Source organism: Scyliorhinus canicula, chromosome 14 (genome assembly GCF_902713615.1).
Source record: "Scyliorhinus canicula chromosome 14, sScyCan1.1, whole genome shotgun sequence".
In the NCBI taxonomy this organism is placed as follows: domain Eukaryota; kingdom Metazoa; phylum Chordata; class Chondrichthyes; order Carcharhiniformes; family Scyliorhinidae; genus Scyliorhinus; species Scyliorhinus canicula.
In genome coordinates, this window is record NC_052159.1 from 36,564,613 (window position 1) to 36,579,841 (window position 15,229).

Consider the following 15,229-nt stretch of genomic DNA (forward strand, 5'->3'; position numbering starts at 1 on the left):
AATGCCCAGTTTGTTTGGCAGAAGTCCTGATGCCTTCATTCTGTCAAAGCCTGCAATGCCAACTGTCTTTTAGCCTCTATTGCAAACCAAAGGTTGGCTACTGGGCCACAAGGCCTAGGTACTGGCAACATGACTCAAAACTCTGGTTTGGAATCCACATGCACATTAGCATGCAAGAGAGTCAGCTGCCATGAGGAATGTGATAGAGCAGACCATTGGAGTGCTAGAGTTACAATTCTATTGCCTGCGATTACTGTGGTCCAGCCTGCAGTGCTCTACAGATTAGGTGTTGCGATTATTGGTTGTCTGCTGTATCATGATCTGATGCATCATCTCAGCATCATGAGGTGAAAGCCCTTGTCACTAGTTATATAGAAAACAGCTGGTGAGCAGGAACATGAGGAAGAGATTGAAGATGAGGAATAGGAAAGGAAGCTCCGACCAAGACAGCTCTTTGTACCTGGGCTGGATATGAAAAATGGATTAGAGTGCAGTAATCCGAGCCCTGATGGGAATTGTAGCCTCGTGATTCTGTTTGTAACCCACAGACGTAAATTCAATTCCCACCAACATCTCATGGGACTTTAAATTTAGTTAATTAAATACATCTGGAATAAAAAGCCAGTATCAGTACTGATGGCTATGAAACTACTGGATTGCTGATGAAAATATTTCCATTAGGGAAGAGTCTGCTCGCCTTACTGAGACTGGCCTGCATGTCACACCAGATCCACTGCAATGGTTGATTCTTAACTCTTCTCCGGGATGGTTGAATTAAGCATTCATGGTCCATGGGGTGCAGTCACTGGGTACTCAAGTGTGTGTCTGGAGGGCTTCCTGGGAGTACAAAGCACCACTCCTTCTCCCCACTTGTGAAGACCTGCAGCCCAGTGTTGGAAAACCTTGATGAATGCTCTCCCGTATGGTCAGCCATTTCTTGAGCAGCGCTATTCCAAATAATCTTAGCAGCATCCTTCCCTGGAGACAGAGGCTGATTTTAAATAGATACCAAGTCACAATATTGGGTACCCTATTGAAGGGTATGAAACTCATAGCTGACATCATTCAGCAATCATAACAATGAGCATGAAGATAGAATCCATAGAATTCCTACAGTGCAGAAGGAGGCCGTTCGGCCCATCGAGTCTGAGCCGACCCTCTGAAAGTGAACCCTACCGTTCGGCCCAATCCCCGACCCATCCCCATAACTTCACCTAATTTAAAATCTCTGGACACTGAGGGGCAACTTAGCATGGCCAATCCACCTAACCTGCACATCGTTGGACCCTACTTCCACTTCTGTGAGCAGGAGTGACGAAATTGCACATGACCATGCCAGTACTCGCTTTTGGGAGTTATCCAGTGTAGCTCCTACTAACTCTTGCTGCAGACCAGTCTCTAACCCAAGTACCTGTCTTTGATATGTGAGCCTTTCCAGTCAATATTGCTGAGCATTGATCCCGAGGACCATCACTACCTTTTATTATCCTGCTTTTCCTTGACCGTCACATGCCTGCTCTTCAGGGCTGGTAATTGCTGGGACATTGATCAAAAAGCAGAATCTCTCATTGACTTTTCCCCCTCCTAGGCCATGAGTACTATGATCAATTGTTGCATCCCTGCCACTTTTTAAAAAATGCGTTCATGTGAGTGCTGTTGGATAGGCTGCCATTAGTTGCCCATCCCTAACTGCCCTGAAAAGGTGGGGGGCAGATACCTTCTTGAATCACTGCAGACTACATAGGGTAGGTACACCCACAGTGCTGTTAGGATGGGAGTTGTAGAATTTTGACTCAGCAACTAGTGAAGAAACGGTGATATAGGGTCAGATCTACCGGCTGCGTTACGCCCAAAAGGCAGCACGACATGGCCGGTAGATGATGCGAGATTAGGTCCCGCGAGGTATGGCGAGCCAGTGAGATCGCTTAAGGATCTTGCGAGACGTCACAGTGCGAATCCTGCCCATTGTGGTCTGGATCACTTTTTAGCAAATATGCAAAGCTAGTCTCACTCTAATATGCATTCCCACAATCTACCCAAGGCATGGGATCTAACTCCCTTGCCTTCGAGATCTCAGGCAAGCGCTGTTCAGTGCTGGTCTCCACAAATGGGGACCAGATGGAACAGCACTTGTGGGGGTCTCCCAGGGGATCGGTGGTCCACCCCCCCAGATGCTTGCCCACTGTGCAGGGTGGCACCCTGGCACTGCTGCAGCCCCTGGGCATCCTGGCAGTGCCTGACATTGCTAAGATGCCCATGTTGCACTGGCAGTGCCAGGCTGGTGGTGCCAAGCTGGAATTTTTCCTGTACTGCAGATTGATCCCGGGGGTATGCTGCGTGGATGGGGGGGGAGTGGGGAGGCTGGGGGCTGCTGGGGACCCCCTTATACATTAGTTGAGGTTTGGGGGGTATTTGGGTGTCACATCGGGGAGTGTCACCATTTATGGCATCCTGATCTCACCCTGCACTGAGGTTTTCCGGCAAGCAGAGTTCCTCAGAACAGTAAATGGGACTAAGTGCGGCCTTGGCCACACGTTTCCTGCTGAGGCCCCCAATCTACCCGAATCGCTGTTCAACGGCGTCGTGTTTCTCAGAGTTCTGAGCACTGCAAAACACCCAGCTAACCGTGCGTTGCGGGACTCTGTTCCCAGTTGGGTAGATCGAGCCCATTGTTCTAAGTCAGCATGGTGTGGGACTTGCAGGTGGTGGTGTTTCCATGCGTCTGCGGAGCATAATCTTCTGGGTGTTAGAAGTCATGGGTTTGAAGGATCGAAGATGTTGTGGTGAGTTGCTGCAATACAGCCTGTAGGTGGTGCACACTGTTTCCACTGTGCACTCTGTGCTGGAGGGAGTCAATGTTTGTGGATGGGGTGCCAATAAAGCGGGCTAATTTGTCCTGGATGAACCTTGAGTTTTCTGAGTGTTTTTGGTGCTACTCTCAGCCAGGCAAGTGGAGATTATTCCATCACACTCCTGACTTGTACCTTAGATGGCTGACGGGCTTTAGGAATTCAGGAGGTGAGTTATTCGTCTCTGACCTGCTCTTGTATCCACAGTGATTATGTTCATTCATTTGAAATGTGTAGATCATTTAATCTCTCAATTTTCAGTCTAACTTTAATTGTTAGTGATTCATAGACATTTACAGAATAGAAGGAGGCCAATCAGCCCATTGTGTCCATGTTGGTCACCAAAGATCTGACTACACAAATCCCATTTTTCGGCACTTGGCCCATAGCCCTGCAGGTTCCAGCAGCGCAAGTGAATATCTAAATACTTCATAAATGTTCTGAGAGTTTCTGACTCGACCACCCTTTCAGGCAGGGGGTTCCAGAATCCCACCATCCTCTGAGTTAAAAAGCTTCACCTCAACTCCCCTCTTGGCCTTCTACCCCTTAACTTAAATCTGTGCCCATGGTTATTGACCCCCTTACTAATGAAAAACGCATCTGTGCAGCTTATCTATGCCCTTCATAATCTTATATTCCACTATCAGGTCCCCTCTCAACCTTTGCTGCTCCAAGGAAATCAGCCCCTGCTTATCCAATCTTTCCCCACAGCTCAGAGTCTCCAGCCGAGGCAGCACCTGCATCCCCTCCTGTACAATCACATCCTTCCTACAATGGGATGACCAATGAATTATAAGAGTCATAGAGGTTTACAGTTTGAAAACAGGCCCTTCAGCCAAACTTATCCGTGTTGCCCAGTTTTTACCACAAAGCTTGTCCCAATTGCCTGCATTTGGCCCATATCCCTCGATACCCATCTTTCCCATCTCACTGTCAGAATGCTTTTTAAAGGACACAATTATTTTTTTTTTTAACATTTAGATTACCCAATTATTTTTTCCAATTAAGGGGCAATTTAGCATGGCCAATCCACCTACTCTGCACATTTTTGGGTTCTGGGGGCGAAACCCACGCAGACACGGGGAGAATGTGCAAACTCCACACGGACAGTGACCCAGAGCCGGGATCGAACCTGGGACCTCAGCGCCGTGAGGCTGTTGTGCTAACCACTAGGCCACCGTGCTACCCCTAAAGGACACAATTATACCCACCTCTACTACAGCCTCTGGCAGCTCGTTCCAGACATTCACCACCCTGTGTGTGAAACAATTGCCCCTCTGGACTCTTTTTTACCTCTTCCCCTCTCACCTTAAACCTAGGCCCTCTAGTTTCAGACTCCCCTACCTTCGGGCCGGAGAATCGGCAGGGGGCCGCGCGAATCGTGACATGCCGCCCCGATGCCGGGACGCCATTCTCCCGCCCATGAAAAAATGTGCGGGGGCGCATGGCGCGGGGCCGCACCGAGAATCTCCTCAAACGGCCCTGGCGGCAATCCTCCAGCGGCGCCGCGATTTTCCAACCCGGCCGTCCGGAAAAGCCTGAGTCCCGCTGGCGCCGTTCTAACATACTCTGGACCAGCGGGACCTTGGGGTTGAAGGGTCTGGGGGTGGCCTGTGGGGGGGGGGGGGGGGGGGGAGAGGGGGAGAGGGGGAGGTCCAACCCCAGGGAGGCCCTCCGTAGTGGCCTGACCCGCGATCGGGACCCACCAATCGGCGGGGAGGCCTGGATCCCTGCGCCTTTTGGCGTCGGGGTAGGCGCGGGAATGATGGCCAGTGCGCATGTACTAGTTGGCGCCGGCAGTTGGCGCATGCGCAGATTCCGCGGTGCTGGGTCAACACCGGGACCGGCAGCTGGAGCAGTGTGGGCCGCTCCCCCAGGAACAGAGAATCGGGTCTCTGAACCGGCGCCTGAGTAAAGTACTCCCGTTTTGGTGCCGACGTCGGCACTCTGGCGCCGGAGCAGAGAATCGCGGCCCTTTTCTATGCCATTCATTATTTTATAGATCTCTATAAGATTACCCCTAAGCCTCCTACGCTCCAGGTACAAAAGTCCCAGTGTATCCAGCCTATCCTTATAACTCAAACCATCAAGTCCCGGTAACATCATAGTAAATCTTTTCTACACTCTTTCTAGTTTAATAATACCCTTTCTATAATAGGGTGACCAGGGGCGGGGTTCACCCCTACCCGGCGTGACAGGGGTCCCGGCGTAGGGGAGTGGCGCCAACCACCCCGGGGTCGGGCCTCCCCAAAGGTGGGGAATTCTCCCCACCTTTGGGGGCTAGCCCCGCGCCAGAGCGGTTGGCACCAGAAGACTGGCGCAAAAAACCAGCGGCAGCGGGGCTGGCCGAAAGGCTTTCGCCGGTCGGTGCATACACCTCCGGCGCATGCGCGATGTGGGTTTCGCTTCCGCCATGGCGGAGGCCGTGGCGGCCGCGGAAGAGAAAGAGTGCACCCAGGGCACTGGCCCGGAATCTGAGCGGGGGGCCCCGATCGCGGGCCTGGCCACCGTGGGGGCACCCCACGGGGTCCGATCGCCCCCCGCCCCGCCCAGGACCCCGGGGCCCGCTCGCGCCACCGATCCCGCCACCACCAGAGGTGGTTCAAACCTCGGTGGCGGGAGAGGCCTCCCAGCGGTGGGACTTCGGCCCATCGCAGGCTGGAGAATCGCCGCAGGGGCCTCGCTGATCGGAGTGGCGTGATTCCCACCGCTGCCACTTCCCGGGTGCGGAGAATCTCTGCCATGGCTGGGGCCGGATTTTCGGCGGCCCCAGGCGATTCTCCGACCCTGGTGGGGTCGGCGAATTTCGCCTCAGAACTGTGCACAGTATTCCAAATGTGGCCTCCAATGGCGGCACAGTAGCACAATGGGTCGCACTGTTGCTTCACAGCGCCAGGGTCCCAGGTTCGATTCTCGGCTTGGGTCACTGTCTGTGCAGAGCCTGCACGTTCTCCCTGTGTCTGCATGGGTTCCCTCCGGGTGCTCCAGTTTCCTGCCACAAGTCCCAAAAGACGTGCTGTTAGGTCATTTGGACATTCTGAATTCTCCCTCTGTGTACCCGAACAGGCGCCAGAATGTGGTGACTCGGGGATTTTCACAGTAACTTCATTGCAGTGTTAATGTCAGCCTACTTGTGACACTAAAGATTATTAAAATTGTCACTACTAATGTCTTCAGCAAGATGTCCCAACTCCTGAATTCAATGTTCTGACCAATGAAACCAAGCATGCCAAATACCTTCTTCACCACCCTGTCCACCTGTGACTCCATTTTCAAGGAGCTGTGAACCTGTACTCCCCAATCTCTTGAAAAATAAAATTCCTCCAATTCTGTATACAAGGCTGAAATACATTGTCCATCCTTAACTGCTCTGAGAAGGTGTCAGTGAGTCTTCTAAACTAATGTAGATTCTTTACCAGATCATTTCAGAGGCTAGTTATGAATCAACCATGTTGGTGTGAGATTGGAGTCCTATTTAAGTCTGACCAGGTTAGGGAGCTGGGTTACCTTTCCCAAAGGGAGGGGGAAGAGACGCGGTGGGGGAAGTGGGGAGGAGGAGGATGGGGGGGGCAGTGAGGGGAGGGAGGAGGAGGAGGAGGATGGGGGGGGCAGTGAGGGGAGGGAGGAGGAGGACGGGGGGGGGGGGGGGGTTGTTGAGGGGAGGGAGGGGAAGGAGATAGGATGTGCTACAGATGTGAGCCAATGATGAAGGCAGTGGAAGACTGAAAATGCTCTTACTTTAAAAACATCCAACATTAATCATATTCCTCTGTCAACAGAGTCTTGAAAACTGAGTTTAAAAAATCGACCAATTGCAAAAACCTGACAGAATATATTCCTTTCTCCTTTTTCTAAACCGTTGCAGATTGTTACAGTGAATTGTGCGAAAGTACTTTCTGCAAACCAGATTGCCACCAATGGCATTGTGCACGTCATTGACCGAGTTATCACGGCAGTCGGTAACACCATAGCGGACGTAATTGAAGCAACTGATGAGCTATCTTCTCTCAGGGTAAGTTGATGTCTAACAGCTGATCCACATTAAGCATCATCACAACAAAATAATTCTCTGCTTCCCAGCACATTAAATATTGACAATGATTGAATTTCACAATGTTGACTAAATATTTAATTGTTAAATATTTAATTCATAAATATTTAATTTAATACATAAGTATTTTAGCACAATTATGTTTAAACATTTGTTTAAAAAGTACTGAATATTCTACCTGAAAACCTGAGTGGCCCAGCACAATGAAGTGTGTTAAAGGCAACATTGTGAATGAACACATTGGAGGCGATTTTTGTCTCCCTCCCGTACCAATTCTGGGCAGTAGTGGAGTGGAATGAAAATCAGACATAAATCAGATTTTCATTCGGTCAAGGTCCTGCTTAATTTTTGGGTTGGGCCTGGTATGGATGTTTGAAGCCACCAGTCAAAGCAGATGGGAGCTTCGTTAGTGTGTTCGGAGGGAACGTAAAGAGGCTGTTTTTGGGCCCAAGGCCTGCTGTTCATCAAGTCTCCAGCATGCCAGTGAAACGTCACATGATGGTGCAATGGAACTTGCAGGTTGCAGGACATGGACTATATCAAAGCAAGCGCCGTTGGCTTCTTAAGAGACCGTTTTTCTTTCTTTCCAGCATTTAGAATTTTGTGGTCTTTGTGCCAGATGCAGCTACTTATTTATATACTCTTCCCCCGTGACTCCAGAGGGTTTGCCCCCAGGCACTGGTTGATCTAATGTGTTCACAGGAAAAGGAACTATTAGAAGGATGCCAGGCTCGTCAATATGATGACCACAATCATATTCTAACATTTTGCAAAGAGAGGTAGCAAACCTCACTTTGGCAGCCGTTGCCAGTAAAGTCCACTCTTCCCAAAGGCAATTGTGCCAGTGGACCTCACTGGCCTCACAACAAGATGCAGTCTCTTGTCCAACCCTCGACAGGAGCATCCTTTAAATTTCCCAGTCACAGCATGCCATTGTTTACATCGTATTGCATGAAAGATGGTGCGTCCAGTCAAAAATAGCATTCTTCCACCATCAGGAGAAAGGTTGTGAGGAACTATAAAGACAGCAGGCCTCAAATTCTGTGGTAGACTTTACCGATCTCTGACTATTGCTGTACCAGGAAATTAATGGAAGCCCTGGAAGTGATAGGAATCTGTTTCTGCTGGCTATCTGCAATTTCAGAGTCTTTGCAATGCTTTACCAAGTAAATATCTGCCACGGGGCAGTGAGTTCCTTAACTGCATGCTCCTCTGCCAATCCTTAGTGAGTACATGGCATTGTTGAAGGAGTGGAGGCATTACTGCCTTGTCCACGGTGCATTGGGCATCATCGCTGAAGTTCAGGCCAGGAAACACACCTTCCACTCTTGTCCTTTCTTGTGTTGCTTGTCCTTTTTGCTAAGGAGGCTGAGGAGAATGCTTCTGAGTTTGGGAGGCAGGTAACTCCCTAATCTCTAGGCTTTACAAAGCCAGGGTTACTGTGGGTATTGAACAGGCATGCGATACATTGTGTCCAATTGCCCTATGTTATTCAGATATGTGCCCACTGGCATGCCTGCTGAGATCACACCCCAATGAATGGCACACCCCAACGAATGGCACGAATGTTCCTGCTTCCTGCTAACCCTAACCCTAAACCCTAACCTAACTGTGTGCGTGGGTTTCCTCCGGGTGCTCCGGTTTCCTCCCACAGTCCAAAGATGTGCGGGTTAGGTGGATGGGCCATGCTAAATTGCCCGTAGTGTCCTAATAAAAAGTAAGGTTAAGGGGGGGGGGGTTGTTGGGTTACGGGTATAGGGTGGATACGTAGGTTTGAGTAGGGTGATCATGGCTCGGCACAACATTGAGGGCCGAAGGGCCTGTTCTGTGCTGTACTGTTCTATGTTAGGGTTAGCAGGAAGCAGGAACGAATGTGCTATCGCTTGTCAATGGAATTTCCCATTGTAAATGCCCCAAGCCACCGGGAAACCCGCCGGCGGGGGTGCACTGCCGGCGGCAAATGTCAATCACAACAACCGCAGCATTTTGGCCACCGTATCTTGTAATGGTATCACATAGTTAAACATGGAACTATTCAAGTTTAGACCGGAGACTATTTAACCATTTGTTCTTGTCAATGAAGTCTGCACTGCTACCTGTAACTGTGTTTTTTTTTGCCATTCATTTTTCTCTTAATGGCCGTTTATCTGGAGGAAATTATGAATGATTTGTATTACACAATTCAAATATCTCAACTTGCTTTAATTTCAACAGCTGCATTTAAACCTGGGATCATTGGATAAATGTTTATTTGTGGGATCCTAACTCATTGGGTGCTATCAAATGTGCTTTCCCCTCAGGCTGCTGCCACTGCCTCGGGACTGCTTGAAACCCTTGGCAAAGATGGACATTACACAGTCTTTGCTCCTACCAATGAAGCGTTCGACAGTCTTTCCCGAGAGGTTCTGGAACGCATCCTAAGTGACCCTGTGGCACTGAAAGGTACTTTGTTAAGTGATACATAATGCAATAAATGACAGGACAAGGTCAATGAGCTCAAAGCAAACAGTTGGACTACCTCCTTTTGTCGGATGCTACGCCCCGCATTCCACAACCTGCTTTGATTGGTGTCAGTATTTGCATTTTAGATATGTTAAAACGGTTTGCTGACCTGATAGACACAAGGGCATTGATCTTGATTCTGTACAAAAGCATAAAGTCAACTAGCGAGTCAGCTATCCATTCAGGTGATTGAAACAAAATCCAGGAGAGGTGTAAGGCAGGCTGTCGACTGACATTATGCATTTCATCTCGTCACACAAAGGTCCTCTCCAGTGTGCTTGCAGACTTCTATTCACAAAGGGTTTTTGAAATGACATTCCTGTTGGTCATAAATCCAGTCCTAAAGCTTTGTTAACATCGTTTAAAGAGTGGCAGAACAGTCTTTGCAGCTGCATGTAAATAGCTTTGCACGCACTCGTGACTTGGAAACTACATTCGACACAAACCCATATTTTTCATAAGGGTTTAGTTGATCACTTTATTGGCCTTTGAATGTACTGACAGATGTCGTTAAAGAATAGTTAATTTTGTCTGATCACCTATTTCTGGATATCACATTAAAAAACGGATGTTTTGCAAATCTAGTGGAATAAAAATCGCATTTCACTCAAATTAAAGCTTAAGATTTGGCAAGATTCCTCACACTTTTCTATCCCTCCCTGAATGTTTGGATTTTCTTCCCCAATGTACGCTGCAGCCTAAGAGCTAAATTTTCTGGCCCTTCCTGCTGGTGGATCTTCTGGCACCGTCGATGCCAACTCTCTGCGGTGGAGTCACTGGTGACGTGGCCAGAAAACAATGCAATCGTCATTGACATCGGCGAGACTGGAAGATCCTGCCGCTGGCCAATGGCGAGCCGCCTCCATTGCCAGAAAGCAGGCCATGGGGGTGGAGGGTGAAATTCCTGCCCCAGAGCCGAGAGTAATAGGTTTTGTACCCAGTCAGCTGAAGCTCACAAAAAGACTTGCTCTGAAGTTTTTACCTACACTTGACACTGCACCACTGCATTGTCAGAGGTGAGCTTTTGCTTGAGGTGTCCAAGGTCCTGTTTCTGGTTGGTGTAAAAGATCCCATGGCACAGAGCGTGTCATTATCCCAGATGTCCTGGTCAACGCTTGTTTCTCAATCAATATCACTGAAACAGATTATCTGGTCATTATCACATTTCGCTTTGTGAGAGATTGCAATGCATTTCCTACCTTAAAACAACACTTACATTTATGTCCAAGCACTTTCTCCCTGTGTCTGCGTGGGTTTCCTCCGGGTACTCCGGTTTCCTCCCACAAGTCCCGAAAGACGTGGGTTACAGCACAGAAGGAAGCCATTCACCCCATCTTATAAAGCCACATCTCTGCAAGAGCCACTCAGCTAGTCCCACTCCCCCACCTTTTCCCTGGAGGCCTGCCATTATCTTTCGATCCAGATAATTATTTAATCCTTTCTTGAAAGTCACTTTTGAACCTGCCTCCGCCACACTCTCAGGTCATTTACCCTAAATCCAATAGAAGGCCTATAGTGTGTTAGCATTTATTAACAGGGGGCTTGAGTTTAAGAGCCATGGGGTTAGGCTGAAAATGTACAGGATCCTGGTGAGACCACATTTGGAGTATTGTGTGCAGTTCTGGTCACCTCATTATGGGAAGGATGTGGAAGCATTGGAAAGAGTGCAAAGGAGATTTACCAGGATGCTGCCTGGATTGGAGGGTAGGTCTTGTGAGGTGTTGAGGGAGCCAGGGCTTTTCTCATTGGAGCGAAGGAGGATGAGAGGCAACTTAATAGAGGTTTGTAAGATGATGAGGGGGATAGCTAGAGAGGACGTTCAGAGAATATTTCCTCGGGTGGATGTAGCTGTTAAAAGGGGGCATAACTATAAGATTCAGGGTGGGAGATATCGGAGGGATGTGCGAGGTAGGTTCTTTACTCAGAGAGTGGTTAGGGTGTGGAATAGGCAATGTCTCCTGGTTGAGAGTCTCCCGCCAATGACTACAGCTTTTCCCAATCTACTCTGTCCAAACCCCTCATGGTTTCGAACATCTCTGTTAAATCTCCTCAACCTTTTCTCTATCCAAGGGAAACAGCCATAGCTTCTCCAAACTATCCACTCGATTGAAGTCCTTGGTCTCTGGGACCATTCTCATAAATCCGTTTTGCACCCTCACCTTCCCATCTTTCCGGAAGCGTGGTTCCCAGAAATGGATACACGACTACAGTTGAGGCCAAACTGGTGTTTTTAAAAAGTTCAGCATAAATTCCTTGGAAGCCCCTTTGGAGGGGATGAGAGGTAGCTGCTGCTGCAGAAGATAGATGTCTGCAGCAAGTGTCAGGGTCAGAACACTGGCAACAAGTTGAGTCAACCTCCTTCCATGTTTCCCAGCAACACACTTCAAATAAGATTTTTGCAGCGTAATTGAGTTTACAGATTTTATTCGACCAGCACAAGTGATCAATCTATACAATAAAAAACCTCGTATTGGGTTTTTCTCCCTCTTTGGGCTAACTCGTTCATGATTAATTACCTCCAGACTTCATGAATTTATTGTTTCCAGACCTTTTTGAGGACACCCAAACTCTTGTTAATTGATCTCTCTGCTTGTATTTGTTAAATTAATCACTAAAACCATACATTATTACTCATGGTTGACATTGTTCCAGTCACATGTTTCCTCGCACAGGCATCCCTTGCAGATGACGAGAAGGCACCTGGAGAAGAACATAATTCATCCCCCATTGCTCATAGGCAGCCAACCATTCCATCTCTCCTGTTATTCTTGGGAAGCCTGTTTGCTCCATGGCCTGTTAGAGTTCGACAATTCAGTTTGATAATTAACTCTTGATTCTCCAACAAGAAATAGAAATTAATTGGCAACATCTATTAACAAATTTAGCCACCCTTTATCCCAGTTTCATTTCATTGATCTCAACTTTTGTTTTTGTGCATTTGTACATTTGTTTTTGACAGTTTTAGCCTTAAAACTCTTCCTGCATTACTCCTTGATATCACCAATTTGGCAGCTATATCGGGCATGATTAGAAATGGGATCTAATGCATACATGTGCGAAATCTTGAGCTAATGAACGTTTTTATTATTTTTATTGGTTCTGGTTGAAATAGTAGGTCTTCTTGATTTTAATCACATCTTTCTGCCTAACCATCTCAGTAGTTACAGGGTAAATGGGTGGTTTTCAAAATGTTTGTTTAAGTAAAGACACGGGGAGTCCACACCGAGCAAAAAAAAGAACAAAGTTTTATTTATAGACGATATATGTACACTTCCCGATAGACCCCCCGGGTTCCTGCTTGGTCGGTGCCTTACTGGCTGACCTTATACACACTGAGTAATTGAGATACCCCGACCCTCGCGGGGGAGGTCGTTCGCCACAAGGAGCATGGGGAAGACGAGCATTTCAACCCTGTAGGTCCTGTGTGGGATATCACAGTTTCCTCAACTAGCTGAATCAGGCATAACTGTGGAGCAAGGCCCTAATTTAAGTTTTGTCCCATTGACACCATTTTACACAGACCTGACTACACTGCAGGCCTGATTGCGGAGTCTCAACCCTTCCAGTAAAAGGCTGATCATGGCCACAGGAGGCCCAGGTAGTTCACATTCTTCTTACTTTATAAACGTCATACACACATGGATACCTTGGGCCTTTCTTTGTCCAGGGCTTCCACACCTGCCCTTCCCCCTGGTCCTGGATTAACCCAATGCCAGACTATCCCAATCCCACTCCACATTTCTGATCTGTATCATCAAGAACCATTTTCCTAAGTCGCTGACAGTGCTGTGACACACCCCACACACCCGACAGATTTCAACTCCCACTCGTGCTTTCAGGTGGTATTCAGCATCAGAGCAAATTGAATGTGATCTAGTCTGTTTGACGACATTAATCTTCTGTCATTTCCTTGCAGCTATGCTGAACTACCACATTCTCAACTCTGTCCAGTGTTCAGAAGCTATTATGTCTGGGTCAACCTATGCTACCTTGGAAGGAACACAGATAGAGATTGGATGTGACGGTGATAGTCTTACTGTTAATGGGCAGAGGATGGTCAATCGCAAAGACATTGTCACAAGCAATGGTGTGATTCACTTAATTGATAAAGTACTGATTCCAGATGCAGGTAATTAATGAGAGCCTTGGAGTGACAGAATTCATTCAATGACATGTACTTCTTGTCGTCCTGGTACACATTTTCCAAGGAAACTGTTGTAGTTCTAATTTTGACAATTGAATGAGAGTTCAACACAATAAACTTTTTGGCCTGATTTGAAGCTGATGAAAGATGCATACCAGTGATGGGCAACCTAGGCTATTGAGTGGGCCGCATGCGAGGCCCGCCTTCATCACAGTAAGCTGCAAGATTGAAATCTGGCTTGTTCACTGACCATGGCTCCATGAAGAAGATTAAATACATTAAATACACGCCAACTATTTTATAACAAGTTATAGAAAATGCTTAATCATTCAGATATTAATAGAACTGTCATCAACTTCAGATGGTAAAAACTAAATATATATTTACAACCAAAAGAGAAAAAGGTGGAAAATCTCAGCAGGTCTGGCAGCATCTGTTGCGAGAGAAAAGAGCTAACGTTTCGAGTCCAGATGACCCTTTGTCAAAGCCCTTGCTTGCAAAGAAATATTTACATTTTGGACTCAGAGGAAGCGCACGGCTCTCACAGTCAATGGTGTGAGCAATCAGCGCACACCTCACTTCACGAGCCCTTGCTTTACGTGTGTACCACTCCAGTCGTATCAGTAGGAAAAAAACTACGTGGACGGAAATAAGCAGAACGTGGCAACCCTACACTTGGGAAACTGTCAACAAAATGTCTGATGGGCCACACTCAAAACTAAGATGGGCCGTATGTGGTCGCTGGGCAGCAGATTGCCCTCCACTGGTCTACACCTTTCTTACACATATCACTGCTTACCGTATAAGGAGCAAACGTGTGAGTTTGTACCAATTGAAAATATCTACTTATTACCAGGAATTAATTTCTGATGCCGAAATTACCCTTTGTTTGAAAAATAAAAACACAAATATCCATAAAATGGGAAGAATACCGAAATGTCTCATTTGTACCAGTTATTGAGTACACACAATCACACTGATGCAGTGGATCAAAGATTCCAGAATGCACACATTGTGAAGCGTAGGTGTTTTTCATGCTGGTTAAATTAAATGTGATACTGCACTGTCAGGTTTCCAGTGAGTTTTAGCACATCACTTTCTTCCCTGGAGGAACTGATTTGATAGATAAGATGCCATCATAAGTAAGTCTCTTAATATCCTCCCCCAGCATTCACACAGACACAGTTTTCCATTCAATCTAACAGCTCCTCAACACAAGAATTCAAATTGTGGAATAAGAAAACATTTGAAAACAGGTCAAGAGTTTGCAAAGAATGCATCCATCACAATGATTTTCAATAGAGCACTGCATTATTTTACTTGGGTGTCACACATCTAAATAATTATTGCAGCTATAGGAGACCCATTGAAACTATTACATTAGAAAGTTAATTCACCAACAGGATTAATGTTGCTAGATTTGTGTAACAATCAAGTCATTCAATGGAAAAGTGATTTTACTCATTAAAAAATTACACATTTGAAATGTCATAATTCTTTAAACTACAATATATTTAAATGAACATGAAACTATTTCAATTTAATGTTTTCACAGTATTGTGTGTTTAGTTTTGTTGACCTTATCACAATCAATATGGATCCTATTAATCTCTAAAAATAATCTGTTGAGTAATTAGGTACTTAGATTCCCCATTGCAAACTTAGCTTATCGCACGAGTTCCT

General features: G+C 46.9%; 1 protein-coding gene across 4 annotated transcripts in view; it reads left to right on the top strand.

The window, feature by feature from the left end:
- The window catches only part of postnb (periostin, osteoblast specific factor b), a 102,528-nt gene that overhangs the window by 40,890 nt on the left and 46,409 nt on the right, over positions 1-15,229 (top strand). For all 4 annotated transcript variants that reach the window (XM_038817811.1, XM_038817814.1, XM_038817812.1 and 1 more), the window contains exons 6-8: positions 6,715-6,861; positions 9,201-9,342; positions 13,319-13,531. In XM_038817811.1, coding sequence (XP_038673739.1) covers positions 6,715-6,861; positions 9,201-9,342; positions 13,319-13,531 — 502 coding nt within the window. The remainder of the gene's footprint in view (positions 1-6,714; positions 6,862-9,200; positions 9,343-13,318; positions 13,532-15,229) is intronic.